At 41.8% G+C, this 26,622-nt stretch overlaps 1 protein-coding gene across 3 annotated transcripts in view; it reads left to right on the plus strand.

The window, feature by feature from the left end:
- The window catches only part of LOC122549931 (polypeptide N-acetylgalactosaminyltransferase 15-like), a 72,518-nt gene that overhangs the window by 1,945 nt on the left and 43,951 nt on the right, over window positions 1-26,622 (plus strand). For all 3 annotated transcript variants that reach the window (XM_043690170.1, XM_043690171.1, XM_043690172.1), the window contains exons 2-3: window positions 3,519-3,685; window positions 17,177-17,381. In XM_043690170.1, the coding sequence (XP_043546105.1) occupies window positions 3,519-3,685; window positions 17,177-17,381 (372 nt within the window). The remainder of the gene's footprint in view (window positions 1-3,518; window positions 3,686-17,176; window positions 17,382-26,622) is intronic.

A 26,622-nucleotide genomic window follows, 5' to 3' on the forward strand; every position in this document is an offset into this window, starting at 1 on the left:
CACTGTTACCTTCCCCCACCTCACTATCTCCCTCACTCCTTTTATTGTATCCTTCACCCCTCACACTGTATACTCGAGCACTCAAATTGACATTTCGGAAGTATTGACTGTCAATAGCATTCAACCCAAATTTGTGTGATTGTGCCTAGAAAGAACAAATTGTTGATATTGTCATGAGGATGCCTGAAAGGAGATCCATTCAAGTGGCTGGCTATAAAATTTCATTTCATTCCTGATGCTGCAGAGTGATCTCATAATATATTTGGAATTTTCCACAATATGTGCAATACATTCCAAGTTATGCATACTACAAATAAAAACATTTGATATTAGTCACATTCCTTACTGTTTCATAAATATCGTTTTACCATGGGTCTAGCTTTTCATTCCAATATCATCCAATTTTATCCTGGTTGAATTCTGATAAAGATGTGTCATTTGCTTGCATTTTATACTTGCTACTCTTATATTCCTTTTAAACTCTGTTTACTTAAGTCAATATTGAGCTGATTTAATCATAACTCCATATTCATAACTATCTGAATGCTGTTTTGTTTGCTTTGAACTTCAGTCAAGAGATTATTAAAATTATGCCAAAACAAGAATCTGGAATTTATCTTTCAATGAATGTCACAGTTTTTAAAGACTGAGTTTAAAAGGGAATGTTTACATAAACTACTAATAGAACATGGTTGGTTGGTGCAATGACATGTCAAATAGGTAAGCATCGAAAATGTATACTTTCAGTTTTAAGAATTAGAAGGGAAGGAGGTGAATTTTTTTATTGTCCCAAATATTTGTCACTTTCCAAAAGAAAGTAATAGTTGGAGCAGCATGTGTTAAATATTGTTAACAGTTCACTTTGGGAACTACACTCTGGGCTGGGAAAGGTGGAGTTTTCTGTCCATTAAATGGCAACATTGGATTGGGAAGTACCTTAATAGTTCTCAGGCCACCCCTTCTCCCACATCCCACATCCTACAGCCTCCCTAACAACCCACCCCCATCCCCACCTTTACACCAACTCTGCACCCTCTCAGGTGTAAAGTTTTGGAGTTATTCCAGGACATTGGACAGCTTTCTCCATCAGCGATGTCACCAAAGTGGGCTCACAGGACGAAGACCCTGTGTAATGGAAACACATCTGAATCAATATGTTAAAGGAATATCCTGCTCGGGTAATTTTCTTCTGTAAAATCGGAAAATGAGTTTAATGAAAAACATTCCTCTAAATTTGCTTTTCTCTTTAAACACTTTGAGCATTCTTTTGAAGCTAACAGTGGTTTTGGCATGACTAACAGATACCATTGTCATCTAATCACACTGGCTTTCCAAGACTGAACATTTTAAAAGCCTGACTACTATGGATACTAAACAGTTAATCATTCACTTCAGGATCTTCATAGTATTTAATCAGAGTCTGTCACACACTGTGACTTCAGTAATTCAGATACAACCTTAACAAATAGAACGACAATTATTCATAACCACCATCAAAATGGAATGCATGTCCACTGCTCTCAAACAGCTGCTATCAATCAAAGGTGTCTTCGTCCTCTCTTGATGTCCCGAAGTTGGCACAACATTCAGTGTAATATGACTACAGGCTCTTAAAATCCTGTACCTTCATGGTCTCAGCCACCACACAGTCATGTAGTGAAACTCGTCATGTGATCATTTTCAGAACTAAATTGTTTTTGTCAAAAGTAAATCAGGTTGGAGCAGTCTGTTTCTCTGTTTGTGCGTGTTTTCGCCAGAAGTCTTCCCAAACTCCCTGTCAAACTGCTACTGTCCATTGGTGCACAAGTGTTATGGTTTTTAAGGGCTTATAATTGATCGAAAGAATTATGCTGGAAATTAGAGGTGGAATAATTTTTCTTTCATTTTTAAATTCTCCTCATCATTTAAAGCACACCCAAACTCAGAAGAAATACTATGTAGAAAATAATACTTGCTAAGTGTTGAGAAAAATCGCAGCTGTTAGTTTTATTTCAGTGGCTAGCCTGCTCTTCCTGTGGTTTACACTGCTGTCTGCATTTTAAATGACAGGGGAGCCTCCTGTCCCAGTTCATCCCTCAATTCCCATTTCTACTCAAGCCCATCTTTCACCCTCAGAGGAGGTTGAGCAGGGAGTGTTGGTTGAGGGAGGATTGAGTATCATTGGCAGTGACAGGATTAGAAAATCAGGCCTTGTAATTCCAAATACTCCTCCTTGGCAGTCTCTACAGGTGCTCAGAGTAACTCTGATAAATTCTAGAAAAGAAAGTGATACCATGGCCAGTCTCTGGATCATTATAGATCGGGAGGTGACTCCTGATGTTTGGATCTGTGTGGGAATTGTCTGAGCTAAAGTTGGCTCCAAGAAACATAACACTGGACTTAACTGGGTAATTATGCAGATGTTACTCAGATTAATATCTAGTTGAACAGCTGGATATAATTGTACAACTGACTCCATATCCAAACTGACTAATGTATTCCAATCATCTGACTAACCCCCCACCCTCTTTCCCTGACCATCAATAAATCCTCCATCATTATTAATGCCCCTGTCCATCAGTAACTCCCCTCCACAAATGTCTCACCTCTATGATCCACCTCTCTCTGCATCCATCTATTCATGTCTATACCCATTTATCCATCATACTCCTTATTACCCTCACTCCCTCCTACTCCTCTCACCCTTCTGCTCACCACCAGCTCACTCATGTCATCCCATGTAGTCACCTACCACACCATCCCCCCAACTTTGCACACAATTCTACCCACTGGACCTACTCCACTGACCTTACACTCCCCCACCCACCTTACATCCTCCCCCCCCACTAAGAATCAGCCAAAAATTGGACCTTTAAAGTTTCAGACTATGACAGCTGATGCTGTAAAGAGTAGGTGTTTTCTCTCTTCAACTTTAATCCATTCCAATGAGATTTCCAAGGAATGCTGCACTGCACATTTCTTTGACAGCTGCAATTGAAAGATCCCAGAAGAGATGTACAGAAGTGTGTTAGGATAACCTTCACACAACAACATTGCCACTGCTCAGAAGATTCAGGCCATCAGGGGTTACCTGCTGTCAGGTCGCAGCAAGCTAGAAGTTCAGAGTTTCAGCCGAACATGGTGTCCCAGAACCTCTGACTCCAATGTGTCCCTGAAAAGCAGTGAATGTCTCAACACAGTGCACAGGTCCGGGAGTCATGGTCTGAGCTGAGGTGTACTCAGCCAATAGAGACAGAATAGAAAAAACAAAATAAGTTAAAATAAAATAGTACGCAATGTAAAAGTAAGGTTAATTATGATAAAGAAAGATTATTTTAATTGCAAAGCAAGATGAGAATAGTCAATGGAATTTACAGTTAGGTTTACGGACTGCCAAAGATCCAATGAGTGTTAATTATTCCAGCACAATCAGTCTGTGTGGCTATTAATTGGATACAGCTGAAAATGAGTACCTCGTTGTTGAATTGTGTCTACTGGATGATTGGACAGAGTTGTCTATCTTATTACTTTGTTTTTAGATGCCTACAGCAGGAATATAGTCAAAACCTGCCAACTGCCAGCATCATCATTTGTTTCCACAATGAAGCCTGGTCCACTCTTCTGAGGACAGTAAATAGTGTTATGGACACTGCCCCAAAGAAATTTCTCAAGGAAATCATCTTAGTGGATGACCTAAGTAACCAAGGTATATTTTAATTAAAAAATTCAATAGATAATGAAATACATGAGAGAGAAGAAGCAAGCATTCGTTATTGGTAGAGAAATAGTATTTCATTTGAAAGTAGGGAGGAGGAAAGTAAATGTTTGTTTTGTTCAGTAGTGTCTACTTGACAAGAGGCTTCTCCATGTGAGCTCCAATCCAATTACTATTGTACTCAACAGGGGCAGAGGTAGCAAATTTAAAATTGTATTCTTTTCAAATGGTATCCCCTCATTCCCTAGTGTACATGAATATGCTTTCTCTATCCATTGAGTTACTTGTCCAATCTTCATAAAATGTTGAATTTTATCTCTAAAATGGTACAATCTGCTTAATCGTTCAATACTTTGTATTTCATCATTGTTGGATTTTTATTTTTTAGAAAATTGTTATTTTAATGAGTTTGGTCACAGTTCAACTGGCATCAGCCATCTGGATGGTGGAGACCAACGTGCAACACAGATTGCACATCAGCATTGCACCTTGGAGTGCTCATGCACCTTCCATTGTAATATTGCTGCCTGGACAATCTGCAGGCTGGACCAGGCACCCATCCCTGAGATTAGACCCCAGCTTACTGCTTTCTGTCTTAATGCTCAATCACATTGTGTCTATTTGAATGCTTTCAGCATTGCAGCCATTCCTTGCTATTTAACACAGTTACAAAGCCAAGCATCTTGTCATAGTTGTCAGTATTGATCAATCCAGTTGGTAAACATGTTGTTGTATGGCACCATGCTACATCAATGTCACACCTATAACATGTGCCAGCAGCTTATGAGACAAATGCATTACTTGTGCTTCAATCAAATGGCCATGTCTCAAAGTCCAAGAGAAGTAATCATCATCAGGTTAAGAGAGATACTCTTCAGTTAGTACTTCCTAGCACAGTAAGTCAAAGATAGAGTTCTGTCTTAGTCAAGGGGCTTGGACATGGTCAGTCAGCTGCTTGGGATTGTAAGGGTGATCTTCACAGACACAGAGGAGTTTGTTCAAGCAAAACCAACGGTTTATTACAAGCAGTTACCATTAAATGCAGGGAGGGGAGTTCTAGGTAGACACGTGGGAATACTGGACTCACAAATACTGAGCACGAGTTACAACTTTTTACACACAGAAATAAACAACTTGTTGAGCAATCATCAGCTCCTGCTCCTCAGATGCTGCATGACTTGCTGTGCTTTTCACAGTAGCAATCATCAGCAGTTGTCTCCAACCACCTTTCTACTCTGGTCACTCCCTAGGGCACATCATGTGCTCTCATCTTAGTTTGATAATTTTAATCAGAGGTTGATACTTTAATCAGCTTTCTACTTTGTAAGCTCTTCCAGGCTTATTGTCTAAACCTCATAAACCAGCTATCTAGCAGTCAGCGTGCATGTTCCTGTGGTCTAACTGAAACGACACAGAGGTGTCAGCCATTTCAACATAATTAGTAGACCTCATTGTTCTACCTGAATAATCCTTGTCTAAGCATTGTCACTCAATTATTTCATATCTATTTTACTATACTTGTGTGTGTGCATCGGAGACTCTTCCCTTTCGGTGTGGTTAGGGTCAGGGGCTTTATAGCACTTCAGGCTGGGGATTGGGCCATGGTCAGTCCTACAAGTGCAGGGATTTGTGTTAAGTCCATTAGGGAGCTACACAGAGATCAGTTGGGGCCTGGTCATTCATTAGTCAGGGATGTCTGTTCTGGTTGGTTAAGGCCAGTGGTCAGCTCAATGAAAGTCGAGGCATGCAGTGGGAGTTTATCAGGGACATCTGTTATGTGGGGAAATTGGAGAAATCAGTAGTGTGAATTGGAGGCAGATTTCAGAGATGCAGAGGGGACATAATTGTAAAGAAGACAACTAAGGACTTAAAGTTGGGAGATGATAGACTATTGATGGACATGGGTTACTGCATATGGTGGGGGGATGGGAAGTGTCACTTATGGTCACAATCACCATGGCTTTAATGGGGGGGAATGTGCAACAAAGTAATTGGCATGAACTGAAAACAACAAATGCTGGCAATTTCAGCAGGTCAGACAGCATCTACGGAGAGAACGTAAGCTAAAGTTTCGTGTCTAGGTGACTCTTCTTTAGACCAAAACTAAAGTGTGGAGCGACAGCATTTATGGATGCAGGTTTGCTCGCTGCAAAGCTGGAAGGTTCATCTTCAGATGTTTTGTCACCATACTAGGCAACATCATCAGTGAGCCTCCGAATGAAGCGCTGGTGGCATGGCCCATGTTCTATTTATGTGTTTGGTTGGTGATGTCATTTCCTGTGGTGATGTCATTTCCTATGACGACATCAATTCCTGTTCTTTTTCTCAAAGAATGGTAAATGGGATTCACGTCTATGTGTTTGATGATAGAGTTCCGGGTGGAATGCTATGCTTCTAGGAATTCTCATGCATGACTCTGTTTGGCTTATCCTAGGATGGATGTGTTGTCCCAGTCAAACTGGTGAACTTCCTCATTCCTTCCTCTAGTGATAGTGGGTCATGTCTTTTTGTGGCTAGTTGATAGTCATGTATCCTGATGGCTAGTTTACTGCCTTTTTGTCCAATGTAGTGTTTGTTACAGTTCTTGCAAAGTATTTTGTAAATGACATTAGTTTTGCTTGTTGCCTGTATAGGGATTTTCAAGTTCACTAGCTGTTTTAGTGTGTTGGTGGGTTGTGGGCTGTCATGATGCCAAGAGGTCTGAGTAGTCTGGCAGTCATTTCCGAGAAATGTTTTGTTTGCTTGTTTGGGTTTGGTTGCTGAGAAATTGACGATGTGTGTTCATTGGGCACCCATTCTTTTTTAATACACTGTCTCGACAATTTTCCTCTGCTCTGTGTAGTTCCTTTGTGCTGCAGTACATGGTGGCTCATTGGAATAATGTTCCATTGCAGCTTCATTTGGGGTGTTGGGATGACATTCAATATTTGGTCAGTGCATAAATAGAAAATGAGCCTGCCACCAATGCTTCATCCAGAGGCTCACTGATGATGTTACCTGGTATGGTGACAGAATGTCTGAAAATGAACCTTCCAGCTCAGCAAGCAAACCTACATCTAGATCCCCAACATGATCTACAAATCTTCTCAAAACTTGCTAACATCTATGGGCGCAATACGCTAAAACTGCCCCGAAAATAGGAAACCAATGCCATCCGACAGCACCACCCATGACAAACTGTACTTCCTGCATGAATGCCTAAGGAAACAGGTACAACCTAAATGTCTTAAATACAAACCTTCTCTTAACACCCCACTAGCCAAAAGAATAGAAGAGCAAAATGGCCGCAGAATGCTTAGAGAAATGATTAATGATGCCCACAACAGACTTCATAAATACAACTGGGAAATTTCATGCCAAAATACTTTACTCAGTAATGCAACAGACCATGAATGGACAGACGCAGCGCAACAAGCCATAAACATTAGACAGCAACAAACACAGAAAATGAAAAAAAAAGACCTCCAGAAAAACTAGGCAAACTTACACAAAATAACAACACAGACAACACAGAAGCATGGATAAAAAAACGTCATCTGACTGACGTTTAACAGATACTGAAAAGGCCGTCTTAATAAGTGGTTTAAATTGCAACTTCCAGGATGCGGACAAGAAAGATTTCTTAGCAGTATTAGAAACAAAACTGAAAGAGAATCAACAGAGAAACCTCAGCAAACCATCAGACAGACAGTCGCACCAACATTAAGCAGGAAAAAGGAAAGAAACACACTTAATACACAAGAAAGGAAGGTGCTAGAAAGACTAAAAAAAACATTGATATCCTACCTGCAGACAAAAGACGTTTGACAGTCATTTTAAATCAAAGGGACTACATTAAGAAAGTGAATGCACTATATGCACATACCAACACTCAGAACAAGTGGCGATAGACCCGACCCCACAACTAGAGAACCAAATCACAGCTCTACTCAAAACAACTTCAGAAATCTGGAGAAATAAATAAGACTGAATTCCAAAAAATGAAACCAGACAGATCCAACATACCACGTTTCTATGCATTACCCGAAATTCACAAACCAGGAGTGCCCTCCCCCCCCCCCCCGACTCAGACCCATTGTCTCACTACCTGGAACAGCACTTACAGATTGGCCAAGGAGCTACACCAAAGACTAAAACACTCAGTAGAAGACTCACACCACTCCATCCACCCCACCAAAGAATTCCTAAAGACCATCAAAGCCACCAAGATAGAAGAGGATTAAATAATGGTCTCCTTTGATGTAACAGCTCTGTTCACATCCATCAACATCAACCTGGCCAAGGAAACACTGACTACATTATTAAAAGACCCAAAGACACATACATCAAACATAACCAACTTCATCAGCAAGGACAATATCGCCATGCTAGTGGACATATGCCGAACCACACACTTTACCTTCAACAACAAAACCTACAGACAAACCAACGGAACACCCATGGGATCTCCGATATCTGGGTTCTTAGCAGAGACAGTAGAACATAGAACATAGAAGAATACAGCGCAGTACAGGCCCTTGGGCCCTCGATGTTGCGCCGATCCAAGCCCACCTAAACTACACTAACCCACTATCCTCCATATACCTATCCAATGCCCTCTTAAATGCCCATAAAGAGGGAGAGTCCACCACTGTTACTGGCAGGGCATTCCATGAACGACTCGCTGAGAGAATCAACAGAGAAACCTCAGCAAACCATCAGACAGACAGTCGCACTAACATTAAGCAGGAAAAAGGAAAGAAACACACTTAATACACAAGAAAGGAAGGTGCTAGAAAGACTAAAAAAAACATTGATATCCTACCTGCAGACAAAAGACGTTTGACAGTCATTTTAAATCAAAGGGACTACATTAAGAAAGTGAATGCACTATATGCACATACCAACACTCAGAACAAGTGGCGATAGACCCGACCCCACAACTAGAGAACCAAATCACAGCTCTACTCAAAACAACTTCAGAAATCTGGAGAAATAAATAAGACTGAATTCCAAAAAATGAAACCAGACAGATCCAACATACCACGTTTCTATGCATTACCCGAAATTCACAAACCAGGAGTGCCCTCCCCCCCCCCCCCGACTCAGACCCATTGTCTCACTACCTGGAACAGCACTTACAGATTGGCCAAGGAGCTACACCAAAGACTAAAACACTCAGTAGAAGACTCACACCACTCCATCCACCCCACCAAAGAATTCCTAAAGACCATCAAAGCCACCAAGATAGAAGAGGATTAAATAATGGTCTCCTTTGATGTAACAGCTCTGTTCACATCCATCAACATCAACCTGGCCAAGGAAACACTGACTACATTATTAAAAGACCCAAAGACACATACACCAAACATAACCAACTTCATCAGCAAGGACAATATCGCCATGCTAGTGGACATATGCCGAACCACGCACTTCACCTTCAACAACAAAACCTACAGACAAACCAACGGAACACCCATGGGATCTCCGATATCCGGGTTCTTAGCAGAGACAGTAATGCAGAGACTCGAACAAACAGCTCTGCCAAAGATGCCCGCTACAGGTAAGTAATTTTGAAAAAACTCTTACCTTAGCTGTAGTCTCCCGGGTTCACCTCAACTCGGCCGCTGCTCCCACTCAAAATGCAGAGACTCGAACAAACAGCTCTGCCAAACATCCAACCCAAAATTTAAGTCTGCTACATGGATGACACCTTTGTCATCACTAAACAAAACAAATTGGAAACCTTCAAGACCATCAATAATATCTTACTGGCATAAAAGTCACTAAAGAGGAGGAAAACAACAACAAACTGACATTCCTAGATGTTGCAGTAGGGCGACAGCCAATGGGGAACTTCAAGCCTGCGTCTACAGACCACATACTGAACCACAGAAGCAATCATCCCAACACCCACAAACGAAGCTGCATTAGAACATTATTTCAACAAGCCACCACACACAGCAGCACAGAGAAATTATGAAGAGCAGAGGAAAATCACCTATACAGTATATTAAAAAAGAACGGATACCCAATGAACACAATCCCCCAATTTCTCAGTAACCAAACCCCAACAAGCAGACAAAACATGTCCAAAAACCCTAGCCACTCTCCCCTGCCAGACTACTCAGAGCTCTTGGCATCATGGTAGCCCACAAACTCACCCACACACTAAAACAGCAGCAAATGAACTTGAAAGACCCTATACAGACAACAAACAAAACTAATGTCATTTACAAAATACCTTGCAAGAAGTGTAACAAACACTACATTGGACAAACAGGCAGAAAGCTAGCCACCAGGATACATGAACATGAACTAGCCACAAAACGACATGACCCACTGTCACTAGTATCCTTACATACAGATAAGGAAGGACACCACTTTGACTGGGACAACACATCCATTCTCGGACAAGCCAAGCAGAGAGATGCACGAGAATTTCAAGAAGCATGGCATTCCAACTGGAACTCTATCAACAAACACATTGACCTGGATTCCATTTACCATCCCCTGAGTAAAAGGACAGGAAATGTTATCACCACAGGAAATGATGTCACCAACCCAAGGAAACCTAAACACATAAATAGAAAGCGGGCCATGCCACCAGTGCTTCATCCGGAGGCTCAATGATGATGTTACCTAGTATGGTGATGAAATGGCTGAAAATGAACCTTCCTGCTCAGCGAGCAAACCTACATTCAGAACCTCAACCTGAGCTACAAATCTTCTCAAAACCCGGGCAGCATTTATGATATAGTTTGAGGGAGGGTTGGAGTGTAGAGTGTTGGGGGAGAAAGGATGTTGATAGTTCAGATTAAATGATTGGAATGTGAGAATGGTAGACCAATGGTGGTCCCACGGAGTTGTAGGGCTGGGACTCAGGGTAATCTTTGGAGGTGAAGACATAAGGGAAAGAGATATGTAGGAGCATAGAAATATTGAAACGAGGAGCAGGAGTGGACCATTCAGCCTTTCTAGCCTGCCCCAACATTGAATATGATTATGGCTGATCCTCTATCTCAATACCATATTCCTACTATCTCACAATACCCCTTGATGCATTTTAGAGTCTGAAAATGTACCCAGCTCTGTAGAAGCTGAGTGCTGATAGGCTAACAGGAACTGCAAGGAAGAAAACAACATGGAGGTTGAGGAGGTTCATTGTCAGGCTGAGCCTATGGCTCATTTTGCACCCTGTGTTGCTTCCATACTTATATAACTCAAATGTGTACAGGAATTGGAAAATGATAGAGAACACACCCAAACTGGACAGAGAAATAGTCATCTCTATGAAACAAAAATGATCACAGGTGATATCAAAAGTGGTAACTGTGAGCTACACAGATAGTTCAGAGACTTGTGGTCTGCACAGGGCACAGAGCAGATCTCCTCTCACCTTGAACTGTAAGTATTCTCCAATAGGCTGTTATAGACAATGCTGCCTTTGAATTATGCGGAGGATGGCGGTGAAGGCATAAGGTATCAAGTTGTACTATCATCAGAATAAAGTCCACTATGGCAAAGGTTCATATAGAGGTATTCCATAGCCCTCCTTGTTGGAGTTCTCCAGAGTCACTGTACATGGGACTATGCTCAGCCATCATTTGTGAGTGATGTAAATACTGACTGCTCACAGGACTAAGGACCTGCTCTGTTTCTGATGTTCCCCACATAGGATCATTTGAACTGTGACTAATACATCCAACCACAGCAGGAGTTATTGCTGCTGTGGTTACAGCATGGAACAGCAGTCAGAACAACAAGCAAGCCCAGGACCAATTAGAACATCCACTAGCTGCCAAACAACCTCCACATGAAGTCACAACTGAAGGTTCCCTCAGGATGCAGGAGGTACAAGAGGCCCAGAGACTATCAGCCATCATGTCATTTCCTTGAGAGGACCAAGGGTCCATGTTGCTGTAGACTGCAGATTTCCTAGGACACCATCACAGAACTATGCTGGAGCAAATCCGATAACTGTCCTGTCCCAGTGGCTATTCCAGTAACAGCTGCACTAAACTTTTATGTACTTGGCTGCTTCTATTGATCCATTGAGGAATTGTGTGGGATCTCACAGCCCTCAATCCACAAACGTATCACAATTGCTATGGATACAGTTTGTATCATATTGCATTGGTTCATGATGAGGTAAGTGCTGTAGCCCAAGGCTTTGTCAGAATAGCTGGCTTACCTCAGGGGTGCAGGAAGGTACAGATTGTTCCTACACCAGATTGAGAGCATCATCTCATAAAGCAGCTGACTTCTATGATCATCAGTGCCACATCTTATTAGTCTATACCATGTACCAATGAGCTGTGATGATGCTTATATCATAGTCATCGAGATGTACAGCATGGAAACAGACCCTTCAGTCCAACTTGTCCATGCCCACCAGATATCCCAACTTAATCTACTTCCACTTGCCAGCACTTGGCCCATATCCCTCTAAACCCTTCCTATACATATACCCATCCAGATGCCTTTTAAATGTTGCAGTTTTACCAGCCTCCACCATTTCCTCTGGCAGCTCACTCCATACACACCCCACTCTTTGCGTGAAAAAGTTGCCTCTTGGTTCCCTTTAATATCTTGCCCCTCTCACCCTAAACCTATGCCCTCTAGTTCTGGACTCCCTCACCTCAGGGGAAAGACCTTGCCTATTTACCCTATCCATGCCCCTCATAATTTTATAAACTTCTATAAGGTCACCCCTCAGCCTCCAATACTCCAGGGAAAATAACCCCAGCCCATTCAGCATCTCCCTATAGCTCAAATCCTCCAACCCTGGCAACATCCTTGTAAATCTTTTGTGAACATTTTCAAGTTTCACAACATGTTGCCGATAGGAAGGAGACCAGAATTGCCCGCAATATTCCAAACATGGCCGAATCAATGTCTTGTGCAGCTGCAACATGACCTTCCAACTCCTGTACTCAATGCTTTGGCCAACAAAGGAAAGTGTACCAAATGCCTTCTTCACTATCCTATCTACCTGCAACTCTACTTTCAAGGAGCTATGAACCTGCATTCCAATGTCTCTTTGTTCAGCAACATTCCCTAGTATCTTATCATTATGTGTATACATCCTGCTAAGATTTGCTTTCCCAAAATGCAGCACCTCATATTTATCTAAATTAAACTCCATCTGCCACTCCTCAGCCCATTGGTCCATCTGATCAAGATCCCGTTGTACTCTGAGGTAACCTTCTTCGCTGTCCACAACACCTCCAATTTTGGTGTCATCTGCAAACTTACTAACTATACCTCTTATGCTCACATCCAAATCATTTATATAAATTATGAAAAGTAGAGGACCCAGCACCGATCCCTGTGGCACTCCTCTGGTCACAGGCCTCCAGTCTGAAAAACAACTCTCCACCACCACCCCCTGTCTTCAGCCTTCAAGCCAATTCTGTATCCAAATGGCTAGTTCTCCCTGTATTCCATGAGATCTAACCTTGCTAACCAGTCTCCCACCTTGAGAACTTCTATGTTCCTTCTTCATTTTAAGGGCTGGATGCATTCAAGGATGATCACAAGGAGACCAGAGCTATTCTCTGCATTATGGATGATTCCATTACTTGCACTCACCACCACATTACATCCCCCCCCCTCCACCCCCACTCCGACTGAGGCCAAGCATCGATGTAGGGCAGCCCATTCTTCCAATAGGGTCATCATGCAGCAGGTAATAGGTCTACTATGATGATGTTCTGATGCTTGGATCAGACCAGTGGCTGGATAGGCCTTGCTCTCCACTCCAAGCAGTAATGGACTCTGAAGAGCTGGAAGAGTTATAGCAGACTTCTGAGGAGTGAAATGAGGATATTGTGCAAGAGGAACATTACCTTCACCATGAAAGCGTGCTGCAGCATGAAGCAGAACAAGCCAAACAGGATTTAGTTGATACCCGATTCCACCAGATATGAGCTGGGTGCAGTGAGCAAAGATAGGTGATCCCTGTATGCTTCCAGAAGCAAATTCAGATTTTGTTTATTTGTATTTTTTACTTTGTGTTTGCTATTTTTGAATAAAACATTAACACTCCCAACCATTTAGAGACTTTCCACCATTTGCTGCTCCCACATAGTGCAATATCTTCTCATTGTTCAACGCTGGACATGTTAGATGACTGCATTTACATGTATTTCAATTACTATAAGCTAAAACAGCAAGGATTTTCATCACATACTTCAAGGACAAAACAAAAATGTGTTCCTGCTCTTTTTTCCACCCTTTTCTCACTCCCATATAATTTATTATGACTGGAAACATCTTTTATTATTCAGCATCTAACCAGTTATATGAAAGCAAGGGTAGGTGGAATTAGCCATCGGTCAACCACAAATTATTTATATGGTTCAGGCAATCTCAGTTCTTTACCTCTCCCATAAATCTTCAGTCTATTTTATAAACTGAAATGAAGGTTAAATTTTACTGGGATGCAATTTTAAAAAATCAAACTGTTCAACAATGTATAAGCTCATACAGGCAGTCCCTGCATTGCGAATGGGTTCTTTTCTAGAGTCCATTCACACCTCAATTTGTATGCCATTTGGAACACAATGCAGGACAATGTAAAGCAGCCACTCTTAAGTCAGGAAATGTTCATTTGTTGAGTCTTGAAGATTACACCCGTGAATGGGATCACATTCATATGTATAGCATTCAGATGTTCATAAACTGAGAACATCCTGTGCATTGCAGGGTTTGTAATTCTCTGGACATTTAATTCACTTGTAACTTAACTCTGGCACACAGACAGAAAATCTGGAAATCAAAAAAACTTGCTTTCAAATATGCCTATTTTAATAAAGGACTCATTCTGTTAGTCCCTTAAAATGGATTAATAAAATATTTGCATGTCAGCATGAAATCTATATATGTTGTTTGCTTCAATTGCAAGAATTACATCAATTGGAATCATGAATTAATCAATCAAGAATCATCATCATCATCATATATTCAGTCATTTTTCACTTTATTTGTTTATGGTCTCTGACTTTATTTTTATTGGTACCAAAATCAATAATTCACATATTACACCTGTAAATAAATCTCAGTAGTATCATTATGCACTGTCCTGCTTAAACACTACACTTTTAACAAGATCTTAACAATCAATATCTTTGCCTACAATAAAAATAGAGTTAAACTGACTGGACAACATCGAAGCAGTAACTTACCCAGTTTTGTTGAACATTTGAACACACTTTATTCAAAGGCTCTTGCCATTCTGGCCAACAGTCTTTAACCGATACCAACAAAGAGAGATTGATAATTTATTTGGTAAGGCAGGACCCGAGAACGAGGGACAGCGTTAATGAGTGAGATTTTAACTTGCTCAAAGCATATCTACTTGCACAGAGTTAAAATGGAGTCCAACATTTCAAATCAATGACTTTTCATCAGACCTTGTTTCTCTCCCCATAGATACTGCCTCATCAATTGTGAGTTTCCACAGTGTTTTTTTCGTAATCTGTTTTTCTGTTCTTGTAATGTTCTTGGCACTGAATGGTTGCCACATTGGTTTCCATAGCTGTAAGCACTGCACTCACTTCCCACACTGTCCTGTAAGTCTCATAACATATTTCAACGTAGAATGTTTCACATAAGTACAAGTATTATTTATTTTATACTTATTGGCTAGTTATAAAAGAAAAGAGAAAATAAACAAAGATATTATGATATATGCTGAATCCATTTTCAACTAATTTCATACGAGGCTCCTGTTAATGTTACTCAGTATCTAGATAAAGATCCCATTGTGCATGAACATTAAACATAAATACATTATTGATAAAGTGCCAAGTTAAACATTGTATTCCTGTGACCAGTCCAGTTGCATGAAATTATGTTAGCACTTGTTTTATTTGAAACTATTGTTTTAGTTATAATGAGATGAAGCTATGATTTAGAAATGACGTAGAATGAAAAGTAGACCGTTTAACCCATCTCATCTGCTCTGCCATTCAATGAGATCATAGCCGAAAGGATAATCCTCAGCTCCACTTTCCTGCCTTTTCCCAAATACCTTTGATTCCCTTTCTACCTGAGCCTTGAATGTACTCGATACAACTTCTAAAGTCCTCTGCAATAAAGAATTTTGTAGATTTAACAACCTCTGAGAGAAGGCATTTCTTCTCATCTCTGTCTAACTGGGTGCCCCCTTACTCTGAGATTATGCCTTTTGGTCCTAGACTGTCCCACAAAGGGAAACAAATTCTCAGTATCTACCCTGTCAAGCCCCCAAGAATCTTTTGCTGAAAAAGGTCACCTCTCATTCTCCTAAATTCAATCTGTACACATCCAATCCTCTCCTTATAAGAAAATCCCTCCATATCTGGCTTCAACCTAGTGAAGCCTTCTTGGACTGCTTCCCGTGCCATTATATATTTCCTTAGATAAGGAGAGCAAAATTGTTCACAGTATTCTAAGTGCAACTAGAGCCTTGTATAGTTTAGCAAGGCTACCTTATTCTCATACTTCATTACCTTTGAAATAAAGATAATTTGCCTTCCCTATTACTTGCTGAAATGCTATGCTCATTGTTTTTGTGTGATTACGTATGAGGATTCCCAAATCTTTCTGTGCTGTAAGAGAGTAAGAGTCAACTGTTCTTCATTTCCTGCCAAAGTGTATAACTTCACATTTTCCCATATTATAGTCAATCTACCAAGTCTTTGCTCATTCATTTAACCTGTCTATACCCTTCTGTTAGACTCTTTATGTCATCCTCACTACTTGGCACTGTATCTATTTAAGTATCATTTGCAAACTTGGCTATATTCACTTTCCTCATCCAAGTCATTAGTATATGTTGTATATAATTGTGGCATGCAGGGTGTTGTCTTTGTAAGATGAAGTTGCTTGAATTGCTGTGCAATAAGAGTAGCAGCAAGCATAGGAATCTTTTGCCCAAACTGTGCCTTTCATTATTCTGTCTTTGGAAAATTATACGCTCCTGCTGAGAAACAATAATTTGATTACTTTTAGTTTCTATAAAATATGTTACCCTTCAATTTATTTGCTTTTTTTCTATCCTGATTGGGTTGACATAATGAGTGATCACATTCTCAGCTTCCGCTAATACCACAAGCCAACTGATAGGAGCCACAAACAGCAGCCCAGGAATGACGCTTTCCCTTCCTTGTTGCAAAAAGGCATCTGACTGCCATCATGGTTTGGGTAAAACTCGTACCAAAATAGATTGTATACACTCAGTGGAAGGAAGTAGTTTCTGTGAATGGGAAACTTCACTTGTTTGTTGCTGCCTAACACTCCAAACACAACTGTGTCTTCAGCCCATGTATGTTATTCAATTGGATTACCAATAGTGAATGAAACATTCCCATCCCAAGTGAGTTTAAGTAACTTTCTGGGTGACTTTATTGAGAGTACAAAATCTTTATTTTGTGTTGAGAAATGTTGACACCTTGTAGATTTAGGGACTTCATTGCTAATTTTGAGTGGAATTATGATTAATTCTTCTTTTCCTAGGACATTTGAAGGCATCTTTGAGTGAGTATGTTTCCAAGCTGGATGGTGTGAAGTTGATTCGAAGCAATAAGAGACTGGGGGTAATTGGAGGTCGCTTACTTGGTGCAGCGCGGGCAACAGGGGATGTCTTGATTTTCATGGACTCACATTGCGAGTGCCACAATGGCTGGCTTGAACCACTTTTGGATCGAATAGCTCATGACAGGTATGGTTGGTGAGCTGTCATTTTTAAAGCTCAATGAAAACAGATGTTTAAAGCTGAAAATAATATTTCTTTCGTTTGATTTGATAAACAACAAATTACATCAGATTGTACATTGCTATATATAGTTCCAATGTGTTGTAGATCACAACACCATCTATTAAATATTATTTAGTGTGACACTGAGTCATGAGTTTCCATATTGAACTTTAATTTAGCTGGCACTGCAATGCTGGTGGTACTATTCAATTCCGTGGCTCTTAGCAGAACAAAGGAAAACATTTCAAATTCCATTTCTACACCTAACAATGGGCCAATAAACTGGGTGAGCCAAAACTGTACTCTTATGAAATACCCTGAGGGGTGATTTACCCTTTTCACATTAGAGAAACTGAAAATCAGGCAAGTGTTTTCCTCCATCTGTTTTCCAGTAAAGCTGTCGATGATGACCATTGTTACATAGCTCCAATTCAGTAATGGTCACACACCTGAGATAGGATTACCTGTGCAAATGATTCGCAGCATATCTCAAAGTAACTTAAGCAGAGGAGGGGTAGGGACAATAATACAATTCTTAGCAATTTAGGTATAAGAAATCTGTTTTTATTCTCTCTCACAAAATGGTGCAATTTTCCATTTGTAGTAATTATAATGAGGTCAGCTAGGTGGACCTTACAGAATATGAGTTCCCCGATTGGGGATGTTAATCTGGTCCAATCAGGAAGTCTTAGCTGACAGATAAAAACAATTCACTCCGAGAGCTGGCTCAGAGGAAGCTGGATCAGTGTCAAGGATTCTCCATGTGTAAATAAAGGGTGACTGGGTAACAGGATACCAGTCTCTGTGGAGTTATTTCAGTGGTGACAAGAGAAAAGCATGATCCTATAGAACTTTGCTCAAACCAGCCACCTTCGAGTTGGGGTAAGCATTTCTGGCCTCATGCCGTCATTTGAGAAGCTTGATATGTTCAATCCTGCTGTTGAAGACTGGGCCTATTATGAGGAAAGAATGTTGTTTTTTTTCCAAGCAAATGACATTAGGGCAGATGAAAAGCAATGAGTAATTTTCCTGACAGCTTATGGATCTGCAGCTTTTTTGGTTTTTAGGAACCTAACTTTCCCTGAGGCACCAGATACTAAAACCTTTTAAGAGTTGATGGATTTAGTAAAGGAACATTACCACCCCAAGCCTCCTCTAATTCGCAGAGGCTATCAGTTTTACTCGGCAGTTTGAAAACCAAGCAAATTTGTATCAGGATTTTGACTTGGTTAAAACGAGTGGCAGAGGAATGTGGCTTTGGTTTAACCCTTAATAAAATGCTGAGAGATTGTTTGGAATGTAGGATTAATGACGTAACAATGCAAAAGCACCTACTAGCTGAAGCCCACTGGACTCCAAACAGGCACTACAACTGGCTTTATCATTGGAAAATGCAGCAAGTGGAGCATATGAGTTGCAGGGTATTCTGATCAAAGTGAATATCATTGCCAGTCCAACTGAGCATAGGGGACACCACTTGAGTGAAAGCAATTGCATAGCCAGACTCAGGGCATATCCTGAACAGAAGGACTTTAGGTCAGCCCACAGCAAAACCCCAAAACAAAGCCAAGCCTCAGCCAAATAGTTAAAATTTTCTTCAGGATACAGGCCAGCAGGCCACTTTGATTGCTGCTGATATGCGGATTTGAGAAGCAAAAGAATCCCATTAGACAAAAGTTGGGTAAGGGAACTCCTAGGCCAGTATTAAGGAGAATGGACACCTTGGAAATTCCACTGACATCTGCTTTGGAACAGTAAAATTGCTTAACAACATCCAAATCAGAGCCAATCAAAATAAACATCTGGTTAAGTGGTCATCCGGGGTTCTAATGGAGGTTGACACCAGTGCAGCCTTTTCCGTGATCGCAGAAACAGTCTTCAACAAAATCCACTATGGACTCCAACCCTTAAGTTTGTGCAAGACCTTGGCTAGACTGAGAAGCTATACCAGGGAACATTTACAGATTAATGACATTACTTTGGTCCCGGTCTCTTATAAGAAGCAGCTGGTTCACTTCCCACTGATTGTAGTGAAAGACTCAGGCCCAAGCCTGATGGAGTGAAATTGGTTACAAAAAATTCACAATGATTGCCTCAACATTTTTCGATGAGAAAATATCCAGAAGGTTTCCAGGAAGGTCGAGGGGCTATCAAAGGAGACAAGACCATCTTGAATGTAGACCTAGAAGCATTTCCACAGTTTTACAAGGCCCGCAGAGTGCCATTTGCCTTATGGGCAGAAAATAGGAGGCTGAGAAAGTGAAGGAATCATCAAACTAGCCCAGTTTGCAGAATAGGCAGCACCAGTTGTACCAATTGTAAAGTCCAACAGGACAGTTCACCTTTATGGGGACTTTAAACAAATGGTAATCACTTCTCGCAGCTGGATAATTGCCCAGTCCCCCGCATAGAGGATTTATACGCAAAGTTAGTATGAGGGCTGTCCTTCACGAAGCTGAACATGAGCCATGTATACCTGGAATTGCAGTTAGATGAGGATTCCCAGGAGTATGCTATAGTCAGTGAGGGTTTATGCCAATATACGAGATTGCCAATTGGGGTATTGTCAGCCTGTGCAGTTGTTCAGTGGACAATGGAAACTATTTTACAAGGTCTACTCCAGGTCACCATTTATCCAGATGAAGTGCTAATAACAGGGAAGACCAATAAGGAGCACTTAGAGAACTTGGCATTTCTCTCAGATGGCCATACGCCTTAGGAGGAAAAAAAATGTGTTTCAGACATCCCAAGTGATCTACTTGGACTACAGTGTCGACAAGACCAGATTACACACATTGAAAAATGAAGTGAGGGTGATCAAACGTGCCCCAGCTCCCACTCTGTACCAATGCTTCGGTCTTTCCTTGGGCTGGTGAATTAATATGCAAAGTTAATAAATAACCTATAATACATAATGAATGAACTGAAGTGCACCCACCTCCAGCTCCTCACGGACTGCGTTAGGGAACTGGAGCTGGAGCTAGAGCTGGATGAACTTCGGATCATTTGGGAAGCTGAGGGGGTGATAGAGAGGAGTTATAGGGAGGCAGTCACACCTAAATTGCAGGATAAAGGTAACTGGGTGATCATCAGAAGAGGGAAAGGGAATAGGCAAACAGTGCAGGGATCCCTTGTGGACATCCCCCTCAACAATAAGTATACTGTTTTGGAAACTGTTGAGGGGGATGACTTACCAGGGGGAAGCCTCAGTGGCCAGGTCCCTGGCACTGAGCTTGACTCTGTAGCTCAGAAGGGAAAGGGGGAGAAGTGGAGAGCGATAGTGAAAGGACCAGACGGGAGATTTAGTGGTCACAAACGAGACTCCCCGACAGTGTGTTGCCTCCCAGGTGCCAGGGTCAGGGATGTCTTGGATTGAGTCTACAGGATTCTTAATGGGGAGGGAGAGCAGCCAGAAGTCGTGGTACACATCTGTATCAATGACATAAGTAGGGAAAGGGGTGAGGACCAGAAAAGAGAATTTAGGGAGTTAGATTGAAAGCTAAAAGGCAGGATAAGCAGGGTAGTAATTTCAGGATTGCTACCGGTGCCACAGGCTAGTGAGGCTAGGAACAGAGAGTGAGCGCAGCTGAATGTATGGCTGCAGGGCTGGTGTTAGAGTGAGGGCTTCAGATATGTGGATCATTGGGATACCTTCTGGGGGAGGTGAGACCTGTACAAGGAGGACAGTTTGAGCCTGAACTGGAGGAGTACAACATTCTGGATGGGGGTTTGCTGGAGCTCTGCAGGAGGGTTTAAAACAGTTTGGCAGGGGGGAGTACCTAGTAAACAGCCAGCTGCAGCATGCAGAAAGTCTGTGAGGAGGGATAGAGAGTTGATAGGATAAAGTTGCAGTCAGTGTGATGGGTTAAAGTGTGTTATTTTAACACAAGAAGTATCAGGGATAAGGGTTACGAATTTAGAGCATGGATCAGTACTTGGAATTATGATGTTGTGGCCATTACAAAAATTTGGATATTGCAGTGGCAGGAATGGTTGTTGAATGTTCCAAGGGTGGTGAGGGGTTGGGGGGGGGGCGGGAAGAGGTAGGGAAGTGGCATCGTAATCAGAGATAGTATCACAGCTGCAGAAAGGGAGGTCGTCAAGGAGGGGTTGTTTACTAAGTCAGTATGGGTGGAAGTCAGAAACAGGAAACAAGCAGTCACTTTATTGAGAGTTTTCCACAGATTCCCCCATTAGCAACAAAGACACAGAGGAGCAGGTTGCGAGACAGGTTTTGGAAAGATGCAGAAGTAACAGGGTTGTTGTCATGGGTGACTTTAACTTCCCTAATATTGATTGGAACCTCTTAGTTCTAATAGTTTGTATGGAGCAGATTTTGTCAGGAGTGTGCAGGAAGGATTCCTGACTTAAAACATAGATAGGCTGACTAGAGGGGAGGCCATATCAGATATGATGCTTGGCAACGAGCCAGGCCAAATGTCAGATTTCTCGGTGGTAGAGCATTTCGGTGATATTGATCACAACTCCCTGACCTTTACTATACACATGGAGAGGGATAGGAGCAGACGGTATGGGAAAGGGGGAATTACAATGCTGTGAGGCAGGAACTGGGGCATCTAAATTGGGAAAAGATGCTCTCAGGGAAATGCACGACAGAAATATAGAAGTTGTTTAGGGAGCACTTGTTGATAGTGCTGGATAAGTTTGTCCCACTGAGGCATGGAAGGGATGGTAGGGTGAAGGAAGCTTGGGTGACAAAGGATGTAGAACATCTAGTCAAGAGGAAGAAGGAAACTTACTTAAGGTTGAGGTTGCAAGAATCAGACAGGGCTCTAGAGCATTACAAGCTATCCAGAAGAGAATTGAAGAATGGACTTAGGAGAGCTACAAGGGGGCATGAAAAAGCTTTAGCGGGCAGGATTAGGGAAACCCTAAGACATTCTACACTTATGCGAGGAACAAGAGGATGGCCAGAGTGAGGGTAGGGCCAATCAGGGATAGTGGAGGGAACTTGTACCTGGAGTGGGAGGAGGTAGGGAAGGTCCTTAATGAATACTTTGCTTCTGTATTCACTACTAAAAGGGACCTTGACTTTAGTCAATACAGTGTGAAACAGACTGATATGCTTGAATCGGTTGATGTTAAGAAGGAGGGTGAGCTGAACATTTTGAAAAATGTAAGGATAGATAAGTCCCCGGGACCAGACGGGATATACCCTAGGTTACTACAGGAAGCAAGGGAAGAGATTGCTGCACCTTTGGCGATGATCTTTGCCGAGACCAGACCATCATCAGACCATAGCAACACGACGGTTGGAGGAAGAATGCCTCATCTTCTGCCTAGAAACCCTCCAACCACAAGGGATGAACTCAGATTTCTCCAGTTTCCTCATTTCCCCTCCCCCCACCTTGTCTCAGTCAAATCCTATGTCAGAGGTGGGTTCTTTACATAGAGAGTTGTGAGACCATGGAATGCGTTGTCAGCAGCAGTTGTGGAAGCAAGGTCATTGGGGGCATTTAAGAGACTGCTGGACATGCGTATGGTCACAGAAATTTGTGGGTGCATACATGAGGATCAATGGTCGGCACAACGTCGTGGGCTGAAGGGCCTATTCTGTGCTGTACTGTTCTATGTTCTATGTTCTATGTTCTATGTTGTATGACATCCAGGCAGTATTAGCTCCTCGGTGGCCCAATGAAGAGGAACACCCAATCGTATATGCATCCAGGACTTTGGCTAATGCAGAGCGTAAATACAGCCCAGGTTGAGAAGGAAGGTTTGGTGGCCATATTCCAAGTCAGGAAATTCCATCAATACCTTTATGGACATAAATTTGTAATATTAATGAACCCCAAACCCCTACAAGTTCTACTTAAAGAGGACAATGCAGTGCCACCCATAGCTTCAGGCCAAATTCAGTGGTGGGCTCACATACAAAGTGCATATGATTAAAAATTGGAATGGAGGTCATGAGGCCCCTCCCATTGGCAGATATCAGATAGTACCACAACTGGAAGGGTTTGTAATGGTTTTAATTTTTTTGGACACACTTCCAGTTACAACTGACTGTATCAGATTATGGGAACAGAAAGATCTGGTCCAGTGAAACAGCTGATGGTGATGGGGTAATCCAAAGGGCTGTCACAACCAGAATTGAAACCGTTTTGGATCAAGAGAGACCAGATCACAGTAGACAAAGACATATTATTATAAGGAGCAAGTGTGATTGGCCGAAGCAAAGGCTGCTGCTGGATATTGGCTGAACTCCACCAGGATCATCCAAGGTTTCCAAAATGAATGTCTTGGTGAGTGGTTATGCCTGGTGGCCAGGATTGGATGTAGACTTAGCTGCATTGATGGGAGAGTTGCCCAGAATGCCAACAAGGGCAAACATTGCCACCAGCAGCTTCCCCAACTTTGTGGGAATGGCTGAGTAAACCCTGGACTGGGTTACACATTGAGCCCATGAAAGGACCTGCATTATCAATGTTCTTAGTCATCCTGGATGCCCACTCAAAGCAGTTGGATGAGCATTGAGTTTATTCATCAAATACACGGACGATGATTTTTAAAAAACTGTGCATCTTTTGCAATACGTGGACTCTCGGAAATGTTTGTCACAGATAATGGGCCATCATTTACTGTCAGAGAATTTGAGTATTTCCTAATGACAAATGGAATTTGACATATGAGGACAGTTCCACACCATCCATTATCCAATGGTTTGCCAGAAGGAATAGTCCAGGTTTTGAAGGCAGGCTTACAGAAACAGCTTACAACTTCACCAGCTGCCAGATTATAGGACCACCCCTCATGCACCTTTACAGATAGCTCCAGCAGAGTTGCTAAGAAGGGAGAAGACTCCACACCAGGTTAAATCTGATCTTCCTGGACCTGGGGAGGGGGAGGGTGAATTGCCATCGGGAAGGCCAATGCCAGACAGCAAGGGAGGCAGTTTACTTCAGGGGGTAAAATTTGGTATAGGATCCATGAGATCAGCCCTGCAACGGTAAGAACCATGGTCGACGCGAGGTCAGCTCCAGTGACGTGTAAAGTTCAGGTAGGTGTGACCGTCCTGAACAAGCATGTGGACCAAATGAAAGCTGCAAACTTGTAAACAATGCAGGAGCATAATGTTCCCAGCTGCTGGATTGTCTTTGACTCTTCCGGAACCCAGGGTTCTCCCTGTCCAAATCTCAGAATCTGAGATGGACACAATGGATGTCGCCACCTCATCACCTTTGCTGCCTGAAGGGGAGAATGAATTTGTTCCGAGATGCTCTGGGTGCAAGAAGTGATCTATTGTGCATTATATGCTGCCCGTATCAGAGGCAGAGTTGGAGGAGCCAGTGCTAAATAGACCCAGGAGGAGCTACAAAAAATAAAGAACTGACCTATGTTCTCAGACTTGGGGGAGTGATGTAGTGATTATAACTAGGCCAGTCAGATAGACATCATAGAATATGAGTTCCCTGATTGGACCAGAGTAACAACCCTAGTCAGGGACTTCTAGCTGACAGACATAAACAGGATTGTCAGAAGTGTTGTTCATTCTGAGACCTGGCTCTGAGGGAGTTGGATGAGTGTTAGGGATTCTCCACGTGTAAATAAAGGATGCCTAGGTGACAGGACACCCGCTTTTGTGAAGTTATTTTACTTACTTAAAGAAAAGGAACGGATGAACTAGATGTGCACAGTTTGTAATATGTGTTCACATTTTGTGTGCACACAAAAAGTGGAAGTTGAATTTTTACTTCAAAGAATCATCATTGTTTTAAGTAGAATATATCTTGCCTGTGATTATCAGTCAAAGGCAGTTCTTTTGTGTTATGCAAAGCCAACACATCACACATGTGCAAGCCAGCTACCAGAGGCCATCCTTGGTATGTGTGAAGGGACAATTGGAACTCATCCATCATGGTTTGGTTACAGCCCATCACTCTCACTACACTCCCAATTTCAAGTTCATGGAAATGCTGTTGCCAAATGAGTGAAGTAATACTTTCCATTATTTTAAGCCTGAACTACCCGTTTGTATTTTTACATTTGTATGATGAGATATTTTTGTATTTTAACAATTGTGAAGTAACATATTTTTGAGTAGAAGTCCAATTGCATGCGTGAATACGTTCCCAGCATTCTGGCTTTTTCCAGCTTGCTTTGATTCCTATGAATTAACTTTAATGATTGTTGGTTATTCAAAGATGTTTCATATAACTTTCCTCACACCAGAAGGAGTTATTTCTTTTATTTGGGTATATCAGTTCACTACAATGCCCATAATTCCGGTGACATCATCATAGCGGGTGGTGCTTTTTGGTCTGTTTAGTGTTAACCCTTTCAGACCAATGTACAAACATCTGCAGAGCTGGTTAATTCAGGAATTAAAATAACTAAATGCAACAATACTTCACCAACTATTTTATATACATTCCAGAAAATAATTAGATGCTTTACAAAATGTTACTACTACATTATTTTACCTTTTGGAAAAAACGTTCAGATGATATGCCTTGCATTCCTGAGGAAGGGTAGTACCTGAAACATCGAGTTTTCCCCCTCCTTCTGCTGCCTGGCTTGCTGTGTTCTTCCAACCTCCTGCCTGTCTACTTTGGATTCCAGCATCTGCAGTTTTTTTGTCTCTGAGATGATATGCTTACCTATGAAATGTAACCTGATTTGTGGCATTGCACTAAAGATAGAGCTGAACAGTTGAAGTGCAGCTGATGCAAAATTTGTTTGTACTTTCTAAATCCTGTGGGTGGCATTCACTTCAAATCATCATGGATTGAATTAGGCACGATGACCGTCAGTGTTAGGAGTGAAAACTGCACAGAGGATAGCACAGAGTGATTTTTAATTTATAGTTAAACAGTCTACAGGAAGTTCTGTCAGCAATTTACAATAACAGGTAAGAATTTCTGGCACAAAGATGAAACTGAAAGGGTGAGATTATACCAAATGCGATTAGAGTAAAATGTAGCTGAAAATGTGTTGCTGGAAAAGCGCAGCAGGTCAGGCAGCATCCAAGGAGCAGGAGAATCGACGTTTCGGGCATATACCCTTCTTCAGGAATGAGGAAAGTGTGTTCAGCAGGCTAAGATAAAAGGTAGGGAGGAGGGACTTGGGGGAGAGGCATTGGAAATGCGATAGGTGGAAGGAGGTCAAGGTGAGGGTGATAGGCCAGAGTGGGGACGTAGAGGTCAGGAAGAAGATTGCAGGTTAGGAAGGCGGTGCTGAGTTC

This window comes from Chiloscyllium plagiosum, chromosome 5 (genome assembly GCF_004010195.1).
Source record: "Chiloscyllium plagiosum isolate BGI_BamShark_2017 chromosome 5, ASM401019v2, whole genome shotgun sequence".
Taxonomy (NCBI): Eukaryota; Metazoa; Chordata; class Chondrichthyes; order Orectolobiformes; family Hemiscylliidae; genus Chiloscyllium; species Chiloscyllium plagiosum.